The 19,198-nt window shown below is 39.6% G+C and overlaps 2 protein-coding genes and 1 pseudogene across 3 annotated transcripts; all 3 read right to left on the bottom strand.

Annotated features, from left to right (window-relative positions):
- Positions 1 to 7,854: 7,854 nt before the first annotated feature.
- LOC117615267 lies at positions 7,855 to 9,364 on the bottom strand (annotated as a pseudogene). The gene is made up of 2 exons (XR_004583980.1): positions 8,463 to 9,364; positions 7,855 to 8,366 (listed from the first exon to the last, which is right to left on the bottom strand). The product of XR_004583980.1 is annotated as an uncharacterized acetyltransferase At3g50280-like (transcript).
- Positions 9,365 to 11,447: 2,083 nt separating this feature from the next.
- On the bottom strand, positions 11,448 to 15,400 carry LOC117623327 (polyadenylate-binding protein 2-like). The gene is made up of 9 exons (XM_034354269.1): positions 14,732 to 15,400; positions 14,096 to 14,214; positions 13,328 to 13,984; positions 13,158 to 13,235; positions 12,973 to 13,062; positions 12,745 to 12,882; positions 12,475 to 12,651; positions 12,187 to 12,384; positions 11,448 to 11,942 (listed from the first exon to the last, which is right to left on the bottom strand). The coding sequence occupies exons 1-9, from the start codon at positions 14,985 to 14,987 to the stop codon at positions 11,700 to 11,702; spliced, it is 1,956 nt and encodes a 651-aa protein (XP_034210160.1). The 5' UTR covers positions 14,988 to 15,400; the 3' UTR covers positions 11,448 to 11,699.
- A 1,884-nt stretch (positions 15,401 to 17,284) lies between these two features.
- LOC117623335 (WUSCHEL-related homeobox 4) lies at positions 17,285 to 18,782 on the bottom strand. The gene is made up of 3 exons (XM_034354278.1): positions 18,335 to 18,782; positions 17,796 to 18,062; positions 17,285 to 17,700 (listed from the first exon to the last, which is right to left on the bottom strand). Exons 1-3 carry the CDS (start codon positions 18,581 to 18,583, stop codon positions 17,527 to 17,529), a joined length of 690 nt encoding a protein of 229 aa, XP_034210169.1. The 5' UTR covers positions 18,584 to 18,782; the 3' UTR covers positions 17,285 to 17,526.
- Positions 18,783 to 19,198: the final 416 nt, after the last annotated feature.

The following is a 19,198-nucleotide window of genomic DNA, read 5'->3' as shown; positions in this document are numbered from 1 at the left end:
AATTAATCAAAATGACTTGACCGAGTTTGGCTAATAAAACTATTGTTTAGAGCACTTTCATTCATTTGTCAGAGCAGTTTTAGTGGTGAACTGCAGCCCGAGCAGGATAGGGCCCACGTCTAGGGACGAGCTTCCAACGGGCCACTCTTGCCAGGGCAAGCTGTGGGACTCATGCAACTGGGCCAGCCCGCAGGCTAAACCAGCTTGACCTCTAGCATGCGGACGTCAGCAATAAAATAAATAAATTTTAATCTAAAAAAAAATATACTAAAAATTTCAAATTTTTTTTTAAATAAATACTTAGTCATACTCTCCACTTCTCACACCAAAACTCTATACAAATTCCTCTCATCATGTCTCATGTGAATAGTAGTTGCCATGACAATGGGTGGAAACACCACAACCTTTTGCAATGGCTGCCACTATTCACATGAATAGTAACAACCATTGCCTTGTCCTTATCCTTTACTATGACAAATGGGTGGAAGTGCTCTCATGGCAAAGGGCAATGGGAGGCAATGGTTGTTACTATTCACATGAATAGTGGCAGCCCTTGCAAAAGGCTTGTTGAGTTTCCACTCATTGCCATGGAAATTCAAGGGCAACCACTATTCACATGAGATATGAGGAGATGAATTTGTATAAAGTTTTGGTGTAAGAAGTAAAAAATATGGTTAGGTATTTATATAACAAAAATCCGTTTTTTTTTTTTGGGTTTTTTCTTTTCTTTTCTTGTTTTAATCAATTTTTTTGTTATTTGAATTGGTTGCTGACGTCATTATGACATCAACATTACATCACTTGCCCAGACATCAACACGAAGTGCCCAAGCTTGCCTTTGCGCTTTGGAGCCGTCTTGTGGGCTAGGCCCTGTCCTACTAGGGCAAAATGACAGGACCCGACCCAATTTTCACTTTGAAATTCGAGTCAAGTCCTGCGCGTATCCGACACCTGGCAAATGTCGGCCACAAAGGACCTTTTTACCCTTCTTGTTTCAAAAGCTGTTTAAAATTTCCCTCAGACTTCTGCCGACATTTCGGCAGAGTCTCCCCTGTATTTTGACCGAACCTAAATTTTTCCACCTGTTAAACAATCAAATAACTCCACACCAACTGCCAGAATAGGATAATCAAATATTTGCCAGCTTCAATTTTTCACTAAAACCAGATATCAGAGCAAATTCTAAAGTTCACAGGATTTCAAGAATTTTTCCCAAAATTCTACCTTACTTGGTGGTGCGGAAGCTAGGGATGGCCCGGTGGTGGATCCTGCGCACTTCTACGGCCTGGGGGCGAAAAACAGGTTGAAAATGTGAGTGGACAAAAATAATGTTCTTGAAAACAATTTTATAAACATAATAACCCCCATTTAAAAATAAGAAGGGATCTAAATCGAGGGTTTGTCTATATTTCAATACAGAGTATTCAAATAAGCATGTAAAAACCTACTGATGACTGTGCTTGTATAACTGAACAAATATGTAAAGATATAAATGCACGAATATCAAAGAAACTGATATAAAATAACTAAAAGTCATAATTGAATAAAAGAAAACTCAAAATCCTTTAAAAATACCACCTATTTGTACCCCTGTCATATCAGTCAATTTCCTGGCAGGTCTCGGGCGCCACGCAGTCTACCCGAGCCGCAAACTGGCGAAATCAGGGGACTATGATCAGCCTGATCTGCCGGCAGGTCCTCGATGACACCAAGTCAGCTCGAGTCGCTCAGGCAGGATGCAGGGGACCGTAGTCAGCCTGATCCGCAATCCTGGCAGGTCTCGGGGACACAAGTCAGGCGAGCCGCAAATCCTGGCACTCACGGTCCGAGCGTCCCCGAAACTCGTGAGGCAAAGTCAAGTGCACTGACATAAACTGAAATCGGACTGGATGTCCGTAGACATCGGTCCAACTCTGGGTAATCACCAAATAAAGGGTGGGTACATGGTGGTTCTAAAATAAACTATTTTTAGAAAAATCTAATAACTCACTACCTTTTTGTGAAACTGAAATTTTGCTGCTATCTCCTCTGATAGAGTTCTCAAACTCTGCTTTTTATAATACTGAGCTTCAGTAACTAAACAACACGTAAATCCAAGCATTGTACAACACAAATCACGTTCAAAATGAATAGTTCATAAAACTTCTTCAAGATCAAATAATGACATTAACCCATATAAACTGATTTGTAAAAGCTTATTTGTATAAAATCATTATAAAAAATCACTTAAGTAATCTCATTTATATAAATCATTTATATAACTCATACATATAAAATCGTTTATGAAAGAAAGTCCACTCACTGATGGTCTGAGCTAATTGGACCCTTCGAAGGTCCCTCTTGCAGGTCGACTGGACCTCTGGTGCCTGATTATCCAAGAATAATAAATCAATAAACTGCTGAATAAAAAGAATTAAATTAAACACCCTGCCCCCGGCTTCTAGAAATACGTGCACTCATTTTAAAGTTACTCTTATGCCTACATTAGCTTTTTAGACAGTTAGAACGGCCTTAAGAGACCCGAAGCCTTACTAAGCGATAAACTGCCAGATTGGCCGATCCGGGACCCTGTGGGTCCACGGTCTCCGGTGGCCAATCTGGGCACCTCGGAAGGTTCCTTACAGAGAAGGAACCATGTTCTGCGAGTTTGGTCCGAAACGGAAGGTCGGATTAGCCAAAATCGCGTTATCGCTTAAAATCCAAACCCTAACCCCAGGGTTCGCGATTTCGGAGTATCCGGAACTCCGATTGGCAATCTATCGAATCCTACACGATCCTGAAATCATGTAGACCTACATATCCAAAATTCAGCGCGATCCAACCATCTGACGACACTGCACCCAAGGATCGCGCGATATGGAAAATTCGTTCGGGGCCCAAACGGACTCCGAATCGAGATCCGCGAAATCCTACGCACTCGTGACGACACGAGGATCTGAAAACTGCTCAGATTTACTCCACCACCCTCGCCCACGCCCCCCAGCAGGGGCGGGCAGATTCGGGTGTCTAAAGCGATACCGGGTGGCCAAAAAATCTCGGAACCAAGACTCCAAACTCCTATCCTATGGAAAACACCCCATTTGGAGTCACTTTTGTTCTTGGACATACCCCAAAAAGTGACCAGAAATAGTAGTTTTCGGCGGCCTAAGTTTCTGCCAGAATTCAAGTCGAAAATTGATCGCTTTAGAGCTAAAATCGATCGAAACCCATACATCCATAAGCTAGAACACGAAAAATAGCTGAGAAACCATACCTCACTCGATCGATTTGGTGGAGAATTGAAGGAGAAAATCGAACTGGAAGTTCAAACTGGAAAGTCGGCGTCAATGGCAGATTCCGGCCATTTTCCGGCGTCCTCGCGGCTGATATTGGTTGGAGAAGAACGGCGGGTGAGTGGTGGAGCTGTTGGGACCAACGGCGGAGATCGAGACGGCCTGTGGTGGCTGCTGTCTTGATCAGAATGGAGAGAGGTCACCGGAGTCGCGCGGGAGGGAGAGAGAGAGGAGAGAGAAGAACTGACGGGAGATAAAAAATCTGACTTTTTTCAAATTACTGTTTTGCCCTTCGCGGTATTTAGACCATATCTTCTTCGTTACAGCTCCGATTCGAGTCTACTCCGTGTCTACGGACTCGTTTCGCCGTGCTCTACGCAACGGCGTAAGGGAATTGCCAAATTCTTTCTCGATCAAAAAGTCAATTTTTCCCCATTTAAATAATGCGAGGACAAAATTATCTTTTTGCTAGAAGATATTATCCTTACTTTTTATATATTTTATTCTTTTTTAGATATTTTATTTTGGGTTATTACACAAAAGACCTTCCGCTGGAAGTGCCCTTGGTGCCTTTAAGATTTTAATAATTGTTTTATTTCCCATCCACCTTTATATAATAACCTAATCAATCAAAATTTCCCATTTGTAATTAAAATTCTAATCTTACCAACATGACAAATACCATGGAACTGTTCATCAAATTCAATATTGTTGACTGTAATTGAACATTGTGGACAACGGCAACATCCAAGAATTTGCAGCACTTTATTCTACAAATTGGTTAATAATGTGGTTAAAAGACTAACAAAGAAGCAGAATTCCTTGTCACATTCAAGAGCGCTTATTGTTTCCAGCCAAAGACACACCTCCAACTCCAAGTTCCCTTTGACTCGCCAATTCATTTCCATTATTTTAGACCCATCTAGGGGTAGGCATCGGGACCGGAAAACCGGAACACCGAACCGAATCGGTGAAAAAAAAAACCGGAAAAAAACCGGTTGACCAAAAAAGTCAACAAATCGGACCGGAACCGGACCGAACCGGTTCTGGTTCCGGTTTTACATCTTTCCGCACCGGATCGGACCGAACCGGACCGGTCATATATTTTATATTTTATATTTTTACAAATTTTTAAAATCTAATGCCATATTTTAACTTTTATAATCACTAATTTTTCAAGTTCAACTTCAAAAAATTTCTAAATGTATGAATTGGATTATTTGTTCATTTTTAAGCTAAAAAAATAAGTTATTTATTATAATTTTTTTAAAAAAAAATAAAAAAATAATTTTTTTTCAAAAAAAATTAAATTAATAATAAATTAATAATCCGGTTCAAAACCGGACCGGAACCGGTCAGAATCGAACCGGCCGGTTTTTGAAATTTTTTTTGCCTAAACCGGACCGGTTAAATAATACCGGTTTCGATTCCGGTTTGAGGTGTGAATCGGACCGAACCGGACCGCGCCCACCCCTAGACCCATCCATTCCACAAGTCGTAATAGAATTCGGAATATTACCAGATTGAATCTGATAAATAGTTAAAGGCTAAAAAGAATCTAAGGGGAAATTTAAATTTGAAAAAAATAAGAAGACTAAAATAAGAAAAGACTACCCCAAAAAAAAATTAAGAAAATGTCTAAAGTCATTAAATTAACCAAAGAGTTTTTATCAAAAATAGCAAAAATTTACCCTATACTTTCATAAATGTCAATTTTGATTATTAAAAAAAAAATCAAAAAAAGCCAAAAATTCATGTAAATAAACTCAAATGCCTTCAAAACTCAAACCCACATAAACCTAAAAAGGAAAACCCTATTCTAACAATTGTTTGGCAAACCTCTACTCTTCGTGTGTGGAGCAAATTCGCAAGGAGACAAGCACACGAAGTTACTTGCAGCAAGACTCCTCACTGTTAAGCTTCAAATATTTGAATTATTTTGGTGACTGTGCATCACTGTTGCATACTCTTGGTTGCCAAACAATAATTAAAGTTAAAGTTGTTGATTTTATCTATGGATTCTGTAAACAAACATTCAAGTAAGGAGAATTAAATTTTACTAGTGACATTATAAAATATATAAAAAAAGAATCAACAAGCCGAAATTTTAAAAGGATTTTTTTAAATAGTTGTACAGTTCTTCACTTTGTAGCTATACATTCTTCGTTGGTCTGCTAGGCCCTTTGCCTTCAGTTTGTTGTACTATGGGAGCCTTTGCGCTATTGCAGGGTTTTCTTTGCTTGTGATTGTTTGGGGGGTCCCTCCTTTTGTTGTCTTCTTTAGTCATTGGTTTTGCTCCATGTAGCTTTAGTTTTCTTAAATGATTTCATTTTTCACCCAAAAAAAAATTTATTTTGGAATATCCTCTTCAAATTTTGAGTTCATTTCACTGGACACTTTCTTTTTCTTGTTAGGTTTATGTGGGTTTAAGTTTTGAGGGCATTTAAGTCTATTTACGTGAGTTTTTAACTATTTTTGAAAGTTTTTATCAAAATGGACATTTATGAAAATATCGAGTAAATTTTAGCTATTTTTGATAAAAACTCTTAACCAAAACCATGAATCCATGATGCAAGCCAAATGTAACAAACGGTAAAAATCCTACACAACCAAAAACCAAAAACAAAAGAAAAATTGCAGGAGCAGGAGGAAATTAAGTCTAGTCTCTAATTTTAAAAAAGCTACAATCACTTCAACATCAAACGAAAACTTCTGCCAAAGACTCCCCACATAGCGAGGAAACACCAGATGCCACACTTCTCATTTATGAGACAAGGTTGTCATTCAGAGACAATGAAGATAGTTGATCAGCGCTGCTGTTAGCCTGCTATTGGGCAACATTTCTCAGGACCTCCACGGCCTCTGCCACTTTTGCCTTCAAAGCCTCCGGCGACTCGAGCAAATGCAAAACTTCAGTCAGGTCCATCTCCAAAAGCATGCCTGTCACCTTAGCTGCTGACTCGTGCTCCAACTGGTCAACTAGGGGATATAAAGCCTCACCAAGCATCTGTCCACCCGAGGTATGTTAACATTTCTTTACATTTTTTTCTTGTCATTTAAAAACATAACGTTTTAATCTTGTCCTCATGCCAGGCAACCACATGCTTGCTACTTTGGCTTTTGCTAGGGCGTCTTTGAGATTTTGAGAGCCCTGTGCGAAACTTAAATTGGAGCATCACATAATCTAATACGAAAATACTATAAATAAAAAATTTCCATAACTTAATGTCATAAACAATTTTTTTTATAACTAAAAGTCACCATCAATAAGTTTGTAATGACAATTAGAAATCAAATTCATAAAAATTTAAATGTTTCTATTTGATAAAATTAAATGCTTGGTACAAAAATAAGTTATTTGTGCCCCTATAAGGTCCCTTACTGCCTCCAATAAGCAATCTGTGTTTAATAGGAAAAAAAATTGGCAATCACAAATTAAAGAGTAGTTGCACACAAATGTCATTAACAAATTAAATTATACAGTCCCGATCTCTTGGACCACAGGAGTCCAAGAGATTGTGGTCACCCACCGTTGGATATTAATCCAATGGTTCAAAATGATATATATAAATGATTATTACCCGATTCAAGTCAACCGTTGAATTTACATCCAACGGTGAGTGACCATAAATCTCTTGGACTACAGGGGTCCAAGAGATCAGGATTATATTGCATTAAACACAAAAGCAACAACAATGCTATACTATATATACAATTCTTATAATATATATATATATATATATATATATATATATATATATAGTCCCGATCTCTTGGACTACAGGGGTCCAAGAGATTTGTGGTCACTCACCGTTGGATGTAAATTCAATGGTTCACTCACACTCCTTTTAAGAAACTTTTTTGAACCGTTGGATGTTACATCCAACAGTGGGTGACCACAGTCTCTTGGACCCCCTGTAGTCCAAGAGATCGGAGTTGTATATATATATATATATATACAGTCCTGATCTCTTGGACCCCTGTAGTCCAAGAGATTTATGGTCACTCACCGTTGGATGTAAATTCAACGGTTCACTCATTTATGATTTGAATCGGGTAATAATCATTTATGTCATATTGCATTTATACATATCATTTTGAACCATTGGATTAATATCCAACGGTGAGTGACCACAATCTCTTGGACTCCTGTGGTCCAAGAGATCGGGACTGTATATATATATATAAATAATATAATATAATATAAAGAAAATTTTTTTGGCGTCCTGTGCTGTGGCGCCACTTGCACCACCTAGGGCCGCCCTTGGCTTTTGCCTCTATATTATTATTATGTGGATAATTATAAGTATTAGTCATAACAATATTTTTTATGTTTAAAATATCACAAAGTTACTAACAAATGATTTGATTGATTTTGGCTGAACGGCTAAGGATTTGGTTGAATGCGTAATTCCATATACACCTTATTCATATCTTTTGAACTAAGTGCTTTTTAATGAAATATTCTTTTTCTGTTCCATTTTTTCTCACTCGTCCTTCCACACACCTTTCTATCATTCCACTACCAAATTAAGCATATGCATATTCATATTATTCTCAACTCTACTTAAACATTGTGCAGATTGCATGATTCTTATTCATATGATCACCTGTCACTAATAAAGGGGTACAGAGGCAGCTTCCATGAACTCACTGTCACATTCAAGAGCACTCATTGCATCAGGTGGAAGACACACCTCCAAGTCTATGCTTCCTTCTTCGCGTCCTTCGTACGATGACACTTTCCCACTAAACTTATTTGCATAACCACTTCTAGGCGCTAGTGCTTTTCCCATTCCAAACTGATTTCCATACATGTTGAACCTTGGTGAACTCCCGATCATCACACTGAATGGATCGAAGAAACTCAGTTGGTAAACAGCTGGAGACTTCAGCCAGCCATCAACATGTTCCCTTATCAACTTGTCATTGTGGTTAACTACCGCTTCGTGCAACTTCCACGCTGCCCATCCAAGCCCATGTTCAAGCAACTCACCAGCTGGGAAAATTTCTGATCTAATCGGGTGAATTGAGTTCCCAAAATAATCTCCAGACAATGGTGGCTCTAATCTTCCTCTGTTATTCGCAGCCAACCTGCAACCAAGGTATTAAATATCGATGTTTACGAAAATATCAAGAAACAGAAAACTACTTGGGAATTCTGAGTGGAATGTATTGAAGGAAACATGCCTGCAGCTGGTTCAGTGATCTCGGGGTAAACCACGCGCACGAGTAATAGACCTCCACATCAGGGCAGACAAGGACTTGAAGGAAGAGATTTTGGTGGTATTGGACTCTGCATTGGCCTTTGCTTTGAGTTTGGCTATGGATTCCGAGGAGAAGTGAAACATTCTCTCCCTGAGTTTGGGAGCTTCATATCTGCCAATGAACTCATCCGAGTGTTTGAAAGGGAGATTGATAATTGGGCCATGACCATCTGGAAACCAGCGCTTGAGGACTGGTGGTCTTGAGATATTGGGTACAAAATTATTATGATCTCCTTGTGCTTGTGCTTGAAAGATCTCAGACCAAATGTTGAAGAAACGCCAGTAAGAGGTTCCATCACCAAGACAGTGATTCATGGAAAGCCCTATAAAAATGCCATCTACCAGCTCTGTGACCTGAATGGTTAGCAAGGACATGGTGTGCCCATCATGGTTGACCGCCCTGTCATGATCAAAAAACGATTGAACCACCAAAGGCACGTCAGTTGGTGAAAGAATGTCAGAAATTGACATGTCCAGAGTTGCATATATGAATTTGGCTCCAGGGCTGTTGTTGCAATCTATATATACCAAATACAAAGGCGGGTCTTCGTTCTTCTCGGTCACAAAGCGACCTGCCAATGGGTAGAAATGAACAAGTGCAATGGAAAGAGAGTGTTTGAGCCTTTCCAACAGAGAATTGGTGAAATCCTCCTGTCCCAGTTTTGCTTCTGGTGGTTTGGAAAAGAGAAGGCCCTTTTGAATGTAGTGCACGGAGAGCATGGCCAGATCACCGGGGGTCAAGTAGAAGGGCTGCTTTGATTCTTCTGAGGCATGGTGTGGCTGGACAAAGCATTCTGAAATGTGTTTAACACTAGGGGAATTCATTTTACAGAAAAAAAAAACTCACGCGCAGTGAGCTGTTTCAATTTCTTGATATTTCCACCTCTGCTTAGCTATTCTGGTTTTATATGCAGTTGCAGACGTGGGCTGCAGTTCCTGGATATATAATTGTTTAGTGCAAGTGTTAATTTGCCCCAGTAGTATATGCAAAGATGAGAAGACAGTCACCAACTTTGAACATATCCAAGGAAACAAAGTACCAACTACCAACCAGGGGCGGACGGATTAAGGACGAGAGGGGTCGCTTGACCCCACGAGCGGACGCACCAAGGGACAAGAGGGGTCAATTGACCCCCTGGGATGCCGGCATTTGGCTGTGGAGGTCGCAGGAGAGCAGTTGCAGACCCATTGCCAGCAGCTTGTTGATCCTTGGATGCACTGAACGTGCTCGATGAAAGTCCCCAAAGACAGAGAGAGAGGTTGGTTGATGGGTTACTGCGATGGTAATGGGTGGGTGAGTTTTAATTTTGGACAGAGAGAGAAAAGTAAAGGCAAGGCAGAGTAGATCAAAAGGAATTCGTGTTGTTTTAGGGAGAAAAACAGTGTTGCAGATCAACTGGCTGCTTGGAGTTATAACTTAGATCTTGGTATCTGCATTTTTGATGAGGCCCCAAGTTGAGTTGGGACTTCTTTGGTGGATGATTTGTTAGGGGTGTCTAGACCCCGCTTGATTTGTGTTAACTAGCTTGTTTTGTGTGTTTGGAGTTTTCCCCCCAAGTTCACCCAAAAAAAAAAAAAAAAGGAATTTGTGTTGCAACCCAGAGGCGCAAAATAGTCCCCGGAAGAAGAGCCACAGACAGAGAGTTCGACTGGAGAGGGGGGAAAAAAGAGGGTAGATTTGATTCGTGCTATGTCGTGAGCTAATCTCTTTTTTGTTTTTTGTTTTTTGTTTTTTTAAATGCCTATTTTGCTTTGAAAACAACATAAAAATATAATATTAGAAGTATTAAAGTGTGGGGACGCTGACAACAGCAAACATGGTATATTATATGTAGTTTTTTTAAAAAAAAAAAAAGAAAAGAAAATGAGAGGTATTGTTTTTTGTTTTTAATTTTCTTTTTCAAAGTGGGGGGTTGGGTTTGTTTCATTAAAATTTTTTTTTAAAGATAATTGTAGTCTCTATACATTATAATTTTATTCTTTATAAAAAATGATATTCTCTTTTAGATGAGGCATAAACAAAAGTGTCTAAAATTATTAAGAAATAAATGATTTATGAAACTATAATGCAAAGTTTTTAAAAGAGAACTCGTCGTGTACAATTGAAATTTGGATGGAAACTATTTTTCTGTTTTTTTAGTGTTATTTTCTTCTAAAAAAGTTTCAAAGTTTTTACATTGTGACCCATAGGCTCGATAATCTTGGATCCGCCACTGCTACCAACTAATATATGTATTATCATCTATCCTTCACAAATTAACCAACAACAGCTTATTAAGGAATATATACAGCCATTCCCACCCCAATATTACCCATATAACTATTATCTAATTAACAACCCGGCAGCTTATTAAAAGAATAAGAAGAAAACCTTGAGCTGAGGGAGATTGTTGTTGGGTTCTCTCTCCTCCTCCTTTTTCTTCTTTTTTGGTTACCGTCTGAATCACCCAAAAGACCTAGCTAGCCTCTCGACAGAGGCAGGCTCTTTATTCTAAGTCTCAATTGCTAGCCTCTGGGAGCCGTCTCGTAAAGTCAACAGGCCAGAAAAGTCTACAATACGCCACATGTCATATCGGATAGAGATTTGTGGACAATGGCAACATCCAAGAATTTGCAACACTTTATTATACAAATTGGTCAGTAATGCGGTTAAAAGACTAGCAAAGAATCATAATTCCTTGTCGCATTCAAAGGGCGCTTTTGTTTCCGGCCAAAGACACACTTCCAAGTTCCCTTCGACTCGCCGATTCATTTCCATTATTTTAGAGCCATCCATTCCACAAATCGTAATAGAATTCGGAATATTACCATAATGAATCTGATAAATAGTGAAAGGCTAAAAAGAATCTAGGGGAAAATTAAATTTTCAAAACAAAACGATTAAAATAAGAAAAGACTACAAAAAAAATTTAAGAAAATGTCTAAAGTCATTAAATTAACCAAAACCATGAATCCATGATGCAAACCAAATGTAGCAACAGTAAAAATCCTACACAACCAAAAACCAAAAACAAAAACAAAAAAAAAACAAAAAAATTGCAGGAGGAAATTAAGTCTAGGTTCTAATTTTGAAAAAGCTACAATCACTCCAACATCAAACGAAAACTTCTGCCAAAGACTCCCCACATAGCGAGGAACCACCAGATGCCACACTTCTCATTTATGAGACAAGGCTGTCATTCAGAGACAATGAAGATAGTTGATCAGCGCTGCTGTTAGCCTGCTGTTGGGCAACATTTCTCAGGACCTCCATGGCCTCTGCCACTTTGGCCTTCAAAGCCTCCGGCGACTCGAGCAAATGCAAAACTTCAGTCTGGTCCATCTCCAAAAGCATGCCTGTCACCTTAGCTGCTGACTCGTGCTCCAACTGGTCAACTAGGGGATATAAAGCCTCACCAAGCATCTGTCAAGCCAACAACAGATAAATCAAATCACTAAGTGCATTGAATGATCCATCCGGTGTGCTATTTATACTCCGTCAGTGAGGGCTATAACCAAAATCTTTTTTATTTGGCATCAACTTGGAACCACGTGCATCTAAAGCACCTTTTACTAAAATTACGTGCCTATGACTTCGTTTCTCAAGAAAGGCTGATGTAGATCAAAACATCGCCCCAAGTATCAAGAAAAAAAGGAAATGTGCTTACCGTCCTTTGCTGCTCAGTTGAAGCATTTGCAAGGGCTGTGGCCAAGGCTGGAACACCCTGCCCTCCTGCAGCATCTCGCATTGGGATGCCACCCATGTCATATGGTACTGAAAGCATACCACTGGGAACTCCCGAAAATGGAACTTCCTGCATGTTGCGACCAGGTGGATAGCGATACACGCGTCCCCTAGGAAGCATCTGAAACACAGAGAAAGGCGAACGTAAATAAATGTAATAAAAGAAAATCACACATAAACATCAAGATGAAACTCATATGTTTCGACTGACATGCTGCTGCATCATTGGGACTGGCTGCTGGTTTTGTTGCACAGGACCTGCCCCACGTCGACCTCCTGGGCGTTGGCCCTGAGGACCCTGCTGGACCATTGGAACAAAGAAGTTTGGCATTGGAGCACCACCAGGCCTTATTCCGGGCACAAGTTGCTGTTGGTAACCAAATCCAGCCTACATAATTAAAAACAGAAATATTGAGACACACTCATCAAAATTGATAAAGAAAATCAACCATATTAAAAAGACAATTAAATAAATAATTACTTGTGGAGGAATTATCGATGGAGGTGCCTGCCCATACAAAAATTGTTGTCCTAGACCTGGAGCACCAGGAGGGTACATTGGCATACGAGGAGCCACTGAAGGTGCCATTGCAACTGGCCTCATTTGAGAAAACTGAGCCTGTCAAAAATTAAATACAAAAATAAGGATAAAAAGAAAGAACACCACAAAGTTCAATCGTAATTTGGGAACACTCCCAGTAGACCATACCTGCAATCTTGCTCTTCTCTCTTCCTTCCTTTGGGCAAGTGCAACATACAGAGGTTTGCTAACAACCATTTTGCCATTCATCTCAGCAAGCTGGAAGTACACAGTTGAGGTAGATAAATTGTAATTTCTGATGACATATTTTCCTGATTTTATTATTTTAAAACAACTTGAGTTAAAAGACATACAGCTCGAGATGCTTCTTCAGTAGTTGAAAAGGCAACAAAACCAGAACCTCTACTATTTCCATCAGGATCCCGCATAACCTGTGAAATCAGGAGAAGAAAATCATGTTATTCCAGGTCACTGCCACCACATTTTTAAATGGAACTCTGAAATAGAAAAGAGGTTCACAGACCTTGCATGAAGTAACTGTACCATACTCTGAGAATAATTCCTTCAGTTTTTCATCACTAATGCTATCGTCCAAGTTTTTGATATACAAATTGACACCTTGAAATTTATCACTAGCTTCCTTCATACTCTGCTCAAATCTCTCCTTCAGTTCAAGTTCTCTCTCATACTTTTTCTGGGCTTTCCCAACATACCACTCCTTTTCATCGAATTTCTTTCCATTCAGATTGTCAACAGCCTTCGCAGCTGCATCTGGATCCTCAAAGTTGACAAAACCAAAACACCTTGACTTGCCATCCCCATCCCTCATCACTACAACACTGGTAATTTGTCCATGCTCACCAAAAATTTTCTTCAAATCATCTTCTGTTGTAGATTCTGATATATTTTTCACATAGACATTATTGAATTTTGTCTTATTCCAAGCGCCATCTCTCTCCTGCTTGCGAAGAAAGTGTCCCACAAATACTGGCTTATCATTAATCAGCATGCCATTTAACTTATCTATTGCACTCTGAGCAGCTTCTTCACTATCAAACTGCACAAAACCATAGCCCTTCGACTGGCCAGTGCCATCAGTGGCTATCTTGCAAGAAAGAATATTTCCGAAAGAAGAAAATGTATCATGCAATGCTTTGTGGTCAATTGCCTTGTCCAGATTCTGCACTCATGTGAAAGAACAAAGTAGGTGTAAGACCAAAATAGACATAACAACATCAAACTTCATGGGAGGGAAAGGAATCTGAGTCATTATACAAGAAAACGTAGATACCTTGATAAATATATTTCCGGTTCCACTCTTTCTAATACTAGGGTCCCGGTGAGAATACATAATCCTGATGGATTTGCTGTTCAGTGGAGTGAAGTTCAGAACATCCAGTGCCCTCGCAGCTGCATAGTTAGAAAAATCAAATCAAATACAGCATAAACAATAACCGATGGGCAGCAGGGGACGGGAGCAGTGACCCTTCATGCATTAGTGAAGTTAAACATAAAATAAATTTTTTTTTGTCTAAGTTCCAAATAAAAGCCACCACACAACGCACACACAAACCCCTCCAGCATAATCAATACCAATACACAAACTAACCTATCCCATGGGAAAAATAATAATAGACAATTTCCAAAATATTAACATCACCTAAATGTGCGACTTATCAAACTCGTCAACATAAAGCTTCGAACTGCTAAGTTCAACCAATGTAAATTCTCTAATGTCGAATTCAAGAATTCATTTCCACTAATGAAACCATAAACAACCAATAATTTTTCATTTCGTCCAGTATTCATATCAATAACGCAAGATTCAACATGCAAAGCGAACAACTTACGCTAATATAAGCACTTAGGCCAACAATATTGCAATAATCAACTAAAAATTAAAATGAAAATTTTGCGAAAGACTAACCATCTTGAGGGTTGCTATAGTTGACGTAGCCATAGCCGAGAGATCGGCGAGTACTCAGGTCTCTGCAGACCCTCACCGACACGACCTGGCCGACCTGGTTGAACAGATCGTAAAGCTGCGAGTCGGTCACATTCTGGTCCAGATCCCCAACGTACAGCGACGTCGATACGAACTGGCCCGGAGCGCCACCGGCGTTGGCGGCGACGCCGTTCGGTCCGGTCACCGGAGGCTGATGCTGAACTTGAATCTGAGCCATCACACCAAAATCACAAAACCCTCACTTCAAATTGGTTCTCTTTTTAAAGATTTTTCTGTTCGGGTTATAATAAACCCTAGAGATAACAGACAACGAGAAACGAAAGTTCAATGGACCGGCGGCGATAAAGTTGAAAAAAACCTAAGGACCGGAAGTGATAATCTGGCAGATTTTTTGGTTTTTTTCTGAGGATACAGAGGAGAGGGGGCAAAAATCGGGGATAAGACGGTCCGAAATTCGAACCGGTACGACGGAAATATAAAACGAACAGGAAAACTGAAAAATAATTTTTTTGGGTTTTTGGGGTGAGGAGGGCAGAGTGAAAAACTGCACCGCACCGGCTGAGGAGTTAACTGCATAGCTTATATATGTGAGTCGGCGCGCCTGTGGGCTTGGGGAAACCCTAATTTGATTTTGGAAACTAAACATGGGCCGTCAGATCAGTGTTTCGGATTTTTAACGGCTGCAACAGTCAGGCGGGATTTCTATGATGACGTAGTGATAGGACATGTGATGTGCTAGGCCCACGAGATTGATTAGGTAAGAATATGAAATGTTACAAAGAAATGTTTGAGTTCACGTCATGTATTCAGCTTGGCCCATAATTAAGAAAGGAAGCCCAACTTGCAAAACTAATGGGCTTTTTGACCCTTGTGGGGATTTGTGTAGCATCTAAATTGGAGGGTTTGGGTTGGACCAAGAAGGCTTCAAAGTTCTTTTCTTTTTTCCCCTTGCATTTTCATTTTCTTGTCGCTTGCCCAAAAACAGTACAATTTGAATTATATTGAATACGAGTCATTTTATAGTGAGAGTCTTATATATGGCTCTTAGGGGATAATTTATCTCTTAACTGTTGGATCAGTCTAACCAATTTGATCCAATGATTAAGAAATAGGGCCTCACCCTCACTAAAGAATTCTTGTATTGAATACAGAGAGTAAAAGTTTAGAGGAATACCAACTAGCATTTGGTCCAATAATATATATTTGTGATGAGCCCGACACTTAAATATGAATGGCTCTATTGCGTTATGTAGCTTTACAAATATTGGCCCGTTATAAAAATAATTTGTAAATATTTTAACTTTCTTTTAGTTCCAAAGATACATACATAGTCATACAGACACTTGTCGTCACAAATTTTGGTCCATGAAAGAAGCAGGTTTGATCAGTCCTCTCTAATCGATGTATGACAAGTCAATTTATGCGGTCATATGATTGGAAGAATCGCCGCATTAAAACATTACCACATTCATATAGCTGACAGAAATTGTTGGGATTTAATTTCATGTCTGGAAAACTTGGGCGTCTTGTTGACCAATATTGGCCTTCTTTTTTGAAGTTTGGGATTTTGATAGACCAGGCCCCTTCTTATACTCTTTTGATGCATGCATAAACAAAGTTTATTGGTACACCGAAAAAAAGGTTGATTGGCAGAGTCAACTTGTGGAATTGCCATGATTGCCATAATATATGCATGGCCCATCAAGATCTTGCGTATAGTTGTATAAACCAGTTGCAATATATTGTGCTAGCGGACATCTAAGATAATCTACTTGATTGTATTATAGTTAATCAGTTGCAATTAATATATATATATATCTAATTAGCTCTCCCTCCACCATATGTATTCAAAAGCTATTGCATGCATGCATGCATAAGACAAACTTTCATTGTAGGATTGAGAACGTACGATTGATTACTATCATCACCTGCCATGAATGTTTGGTTGTGGTCCTCAAAATCCATAATAATTAATATCGATTTTAAGAACCTAATTAACTACAAGTTTGAAATTAGCATTTGTGTAAAGGACTCTTCAAAAACGGTTTTGGGTCCGATTCCTAACATCCATGTACTTAATGCGTCTCAGTTTAATCTCATGGACTACGGTTTAGCTAATGACCATGATCCCACCAAATTCCACTCGCAAGATGTTTTAAAAAACTTAAAAGAAAAAGGGAAGGCAATGATGAAAAACAATAGTAACGCACGTCTCTCGTAATAATCAATGATAATGATAGGGTACTTTATGTGAAAGTCATATAAGTGGCGAATTATATAACATTATAATTTTTTGACATTGGCGCTAGAGGACGTTTCTCTTTTCCAATTTCGAAATGCAAGATCAAAACGAAGAGTTGATAGTCTTCTTAGTAGGTTAAAAAAGAAGAAGAAGAAGGTGCGTGGACTTCAGTGTCCATATCTAGCTTCCCGCGCGCTTTTAACCTAAAAAAGCTTCGATTCAACATTTCAAGTCCCTGTGGTCAAAACAGTGACACCCACCATCGGCAGAGATAGAGAAAGAGAGCTTGAAATAAAGAGCACTTAGTGACAATTGACAAACCCTTTTGGCTCCAAAAGGCATCTAGTGGTAGCAGAGATCTAGAGAGGGAGAGAGATAGATCAGCACAAAGAGACACTTGCTTGCCTTTCTTCTTTCCCGAAACGAATAAGAAAAAGAAGAAGGAATTAAACCTAAAGGAAAGCACATGATATAATGTCAAAGTAAGCACATCGATCCATGATCATCTCTCCTCTCATCTCCCTTCCGGATGTAATGGGAAGAGCTCCAAAGTTCTACCTCTACCTCCCTCCACGACTTCGTCCGCCTTACAAACTACACTATCTTCTACCGAGCAATCAAATCCCCAGCTCCTACACTTTCTCTTGTACGGACTATCTTCCTCTCTTTCCCCTACTACTTCTCCCAGCTGCAACAAATATATATGTACAAAATTTAAAAAACAACCAAGAAAAAGGAGAAGAAAACCGGCTTAACTTTGTAACTAAGTATAGTGTAACTTACGTTGGTAATTACAGGAGTTGGTGTTCTGGGAGAATGGCTGAGGCCGAGGCTGTTGCGTTTTTGCTTCTGCCTCTCGCGTGCTTTGTGGTTTTGGAACCAGTAAAACACATTCTTGCCCTCTATCTTGCCGTACTTGCCAAGCTGAGCTGTTATTTGTTCTATCTGTTGTGCATTAGGAGTGCGCATGCCTCCCCTATACAGCATTTCTAGTATTCCTATCTGTTCTTGCGTTGGGTTCCAACGCGTCCCTCCTGGGTGCGTCTCCACCTGCACCATCAATACTTTTTCTTAATAATTATTCTTTGAAACCATTTACTTTTTTTGTTTAATAATGTCCATCATACTTGACACATGTTATAATTATAAGTATTAACGTTAGAGAGATCGATGTACTATGTTGTTAGACTATAAATTAAAAGTATTGATAATTGTTCAAATGCGTTTGCTAAATTTACGGTATGACAATTAGATGTTTGGTTATAAGTTAACGTGTTGTGGACATGGAAGTAATGTATGCTTGCAAGAAAAATTTAGCATACCTGGGGGTGGGGGGAATCTTTCTTCTCCTGATGATCAGAGGAACCTAGTTTTCTAGGGCCACTTTCAGGTCTGATGAAGCTCTTAAGGTCGAAAGGAGCAAGGGCAGTGGTAGTGGTGTCGCCTGCGGTGGAGTTGGCCAGTTTGGGAGCGAGAGGGCGTAGGCGTTTGGTGCAGCCAAGAGTGAGGGAGGGTTCGTGTTCCCAGAGTCCACGTGCGAACTGGTGCACCTTCATGCTGCTTATTCCCATATGTGGTGGGTGGTGGTGGGCTGAATGATAGAGGTAAAGCAGCAATTATATAGGGAGGGCCGAACACAGACACAGAAGCTCATGATATCAGAGAATTAAAGGTGACAAAGTGGGAAATGAGGTGGTGCTTGGAACAAGCGAGACCAAATGATGAGGTGCGGTTGACTTGGGATTTTCCACACTAAAAAAATATGAAAAAGAGAAAGCAGAGAGAGAGAGAGAGAGAGAGAGAGAGAGAGAGAGAGAGAGAGAAAGAGAGAGAGACAATAATTAATAGGGCAAGCAAAGCAACAATGTGTATGAGAGATGAGAGTATGAGAATGTGAAGGGTTAGCTAGCTATGAGCGTGTGGGTGTGTAGCAAAGCTGTGTATGTGCGTTTGGGTTGGCCCGTCAAATCGGGTCGTTTTTTTCTTGCTTTCATGATAAGGTGTCCATGCTTTTCGGTGGCCTCTTTGGCTCTCTCTCCAGCTTTTTTTCACTATAAAGCGAGGGGTCTCATAAGAGGGAGGAGAATAATAATATAAAGAAAAAAAGATTCCTCCAATCCCAAAACTTGAAAATGGGAACTAGCCTTTGCCCTTTTGCATGCCCTTTGCTTTTCAAATTTCAAGAT

The sequence above is a fragment of the Prunus dulcis genome, chromosome 1 (genome assembly GCF_902201215.1).
Source record: "Prunus dulcis chromosome 1, ALMONDv2, whole genome shotgun sequence".
Taxonomy (NCBI): Eukaryota; Viridiplantae; Streptophyta; class Magnoliopsida; order Rosales; family Rosaceae; genus Prunus; species Prunus dulcis.
This window is presented reverse-complemented; position numbering and strand designations above follow the sequence as displayed.

Coding starts and splice junctions, on each gene's coding strand:
- LOC117623327 (XM_034354269.1), bottom strand. CDS start 14,987: ATGGCTCAGATTCAAGTTCAGCATCAGCCTCCGGTGACCGGACCGAAC. Junction 13,063..13,157: donor CTGAAGAAGCATCTCGAGCT/GTATGTCTTTTA, acceptor GTGTACTTCCAG/CTTGCTGAGATGAATGGCAA. Junction 12,652..12,744: donor CATCGATAATTCCTCCACAA/GTAATTATTTAT, acceptor TTAATTATGTAG/GCTGGATTTGGTTACCAACA.
- LOC117623335 (XM_034354278.1), bottom strand. CDS start 18,583: ATGGGAATAAGCAGCATGAAGGTGCACCAGTTCGCACGTGGACTCTGG. Junction 18,063..18,334: donor AAGATTCCCCCCACCCCCAG/GTATGCTAAATT, acceptor TTGATGGTGCAG/GTGGAGACGCACCCAGGAGG. Junction 17,701..17,795: donor CAACTCCTGTAATTACCAAC/GTAAGTTACACT, acceptor TATTTGTTGCAG/CTGGGAGAAGTAGTAGGGGA.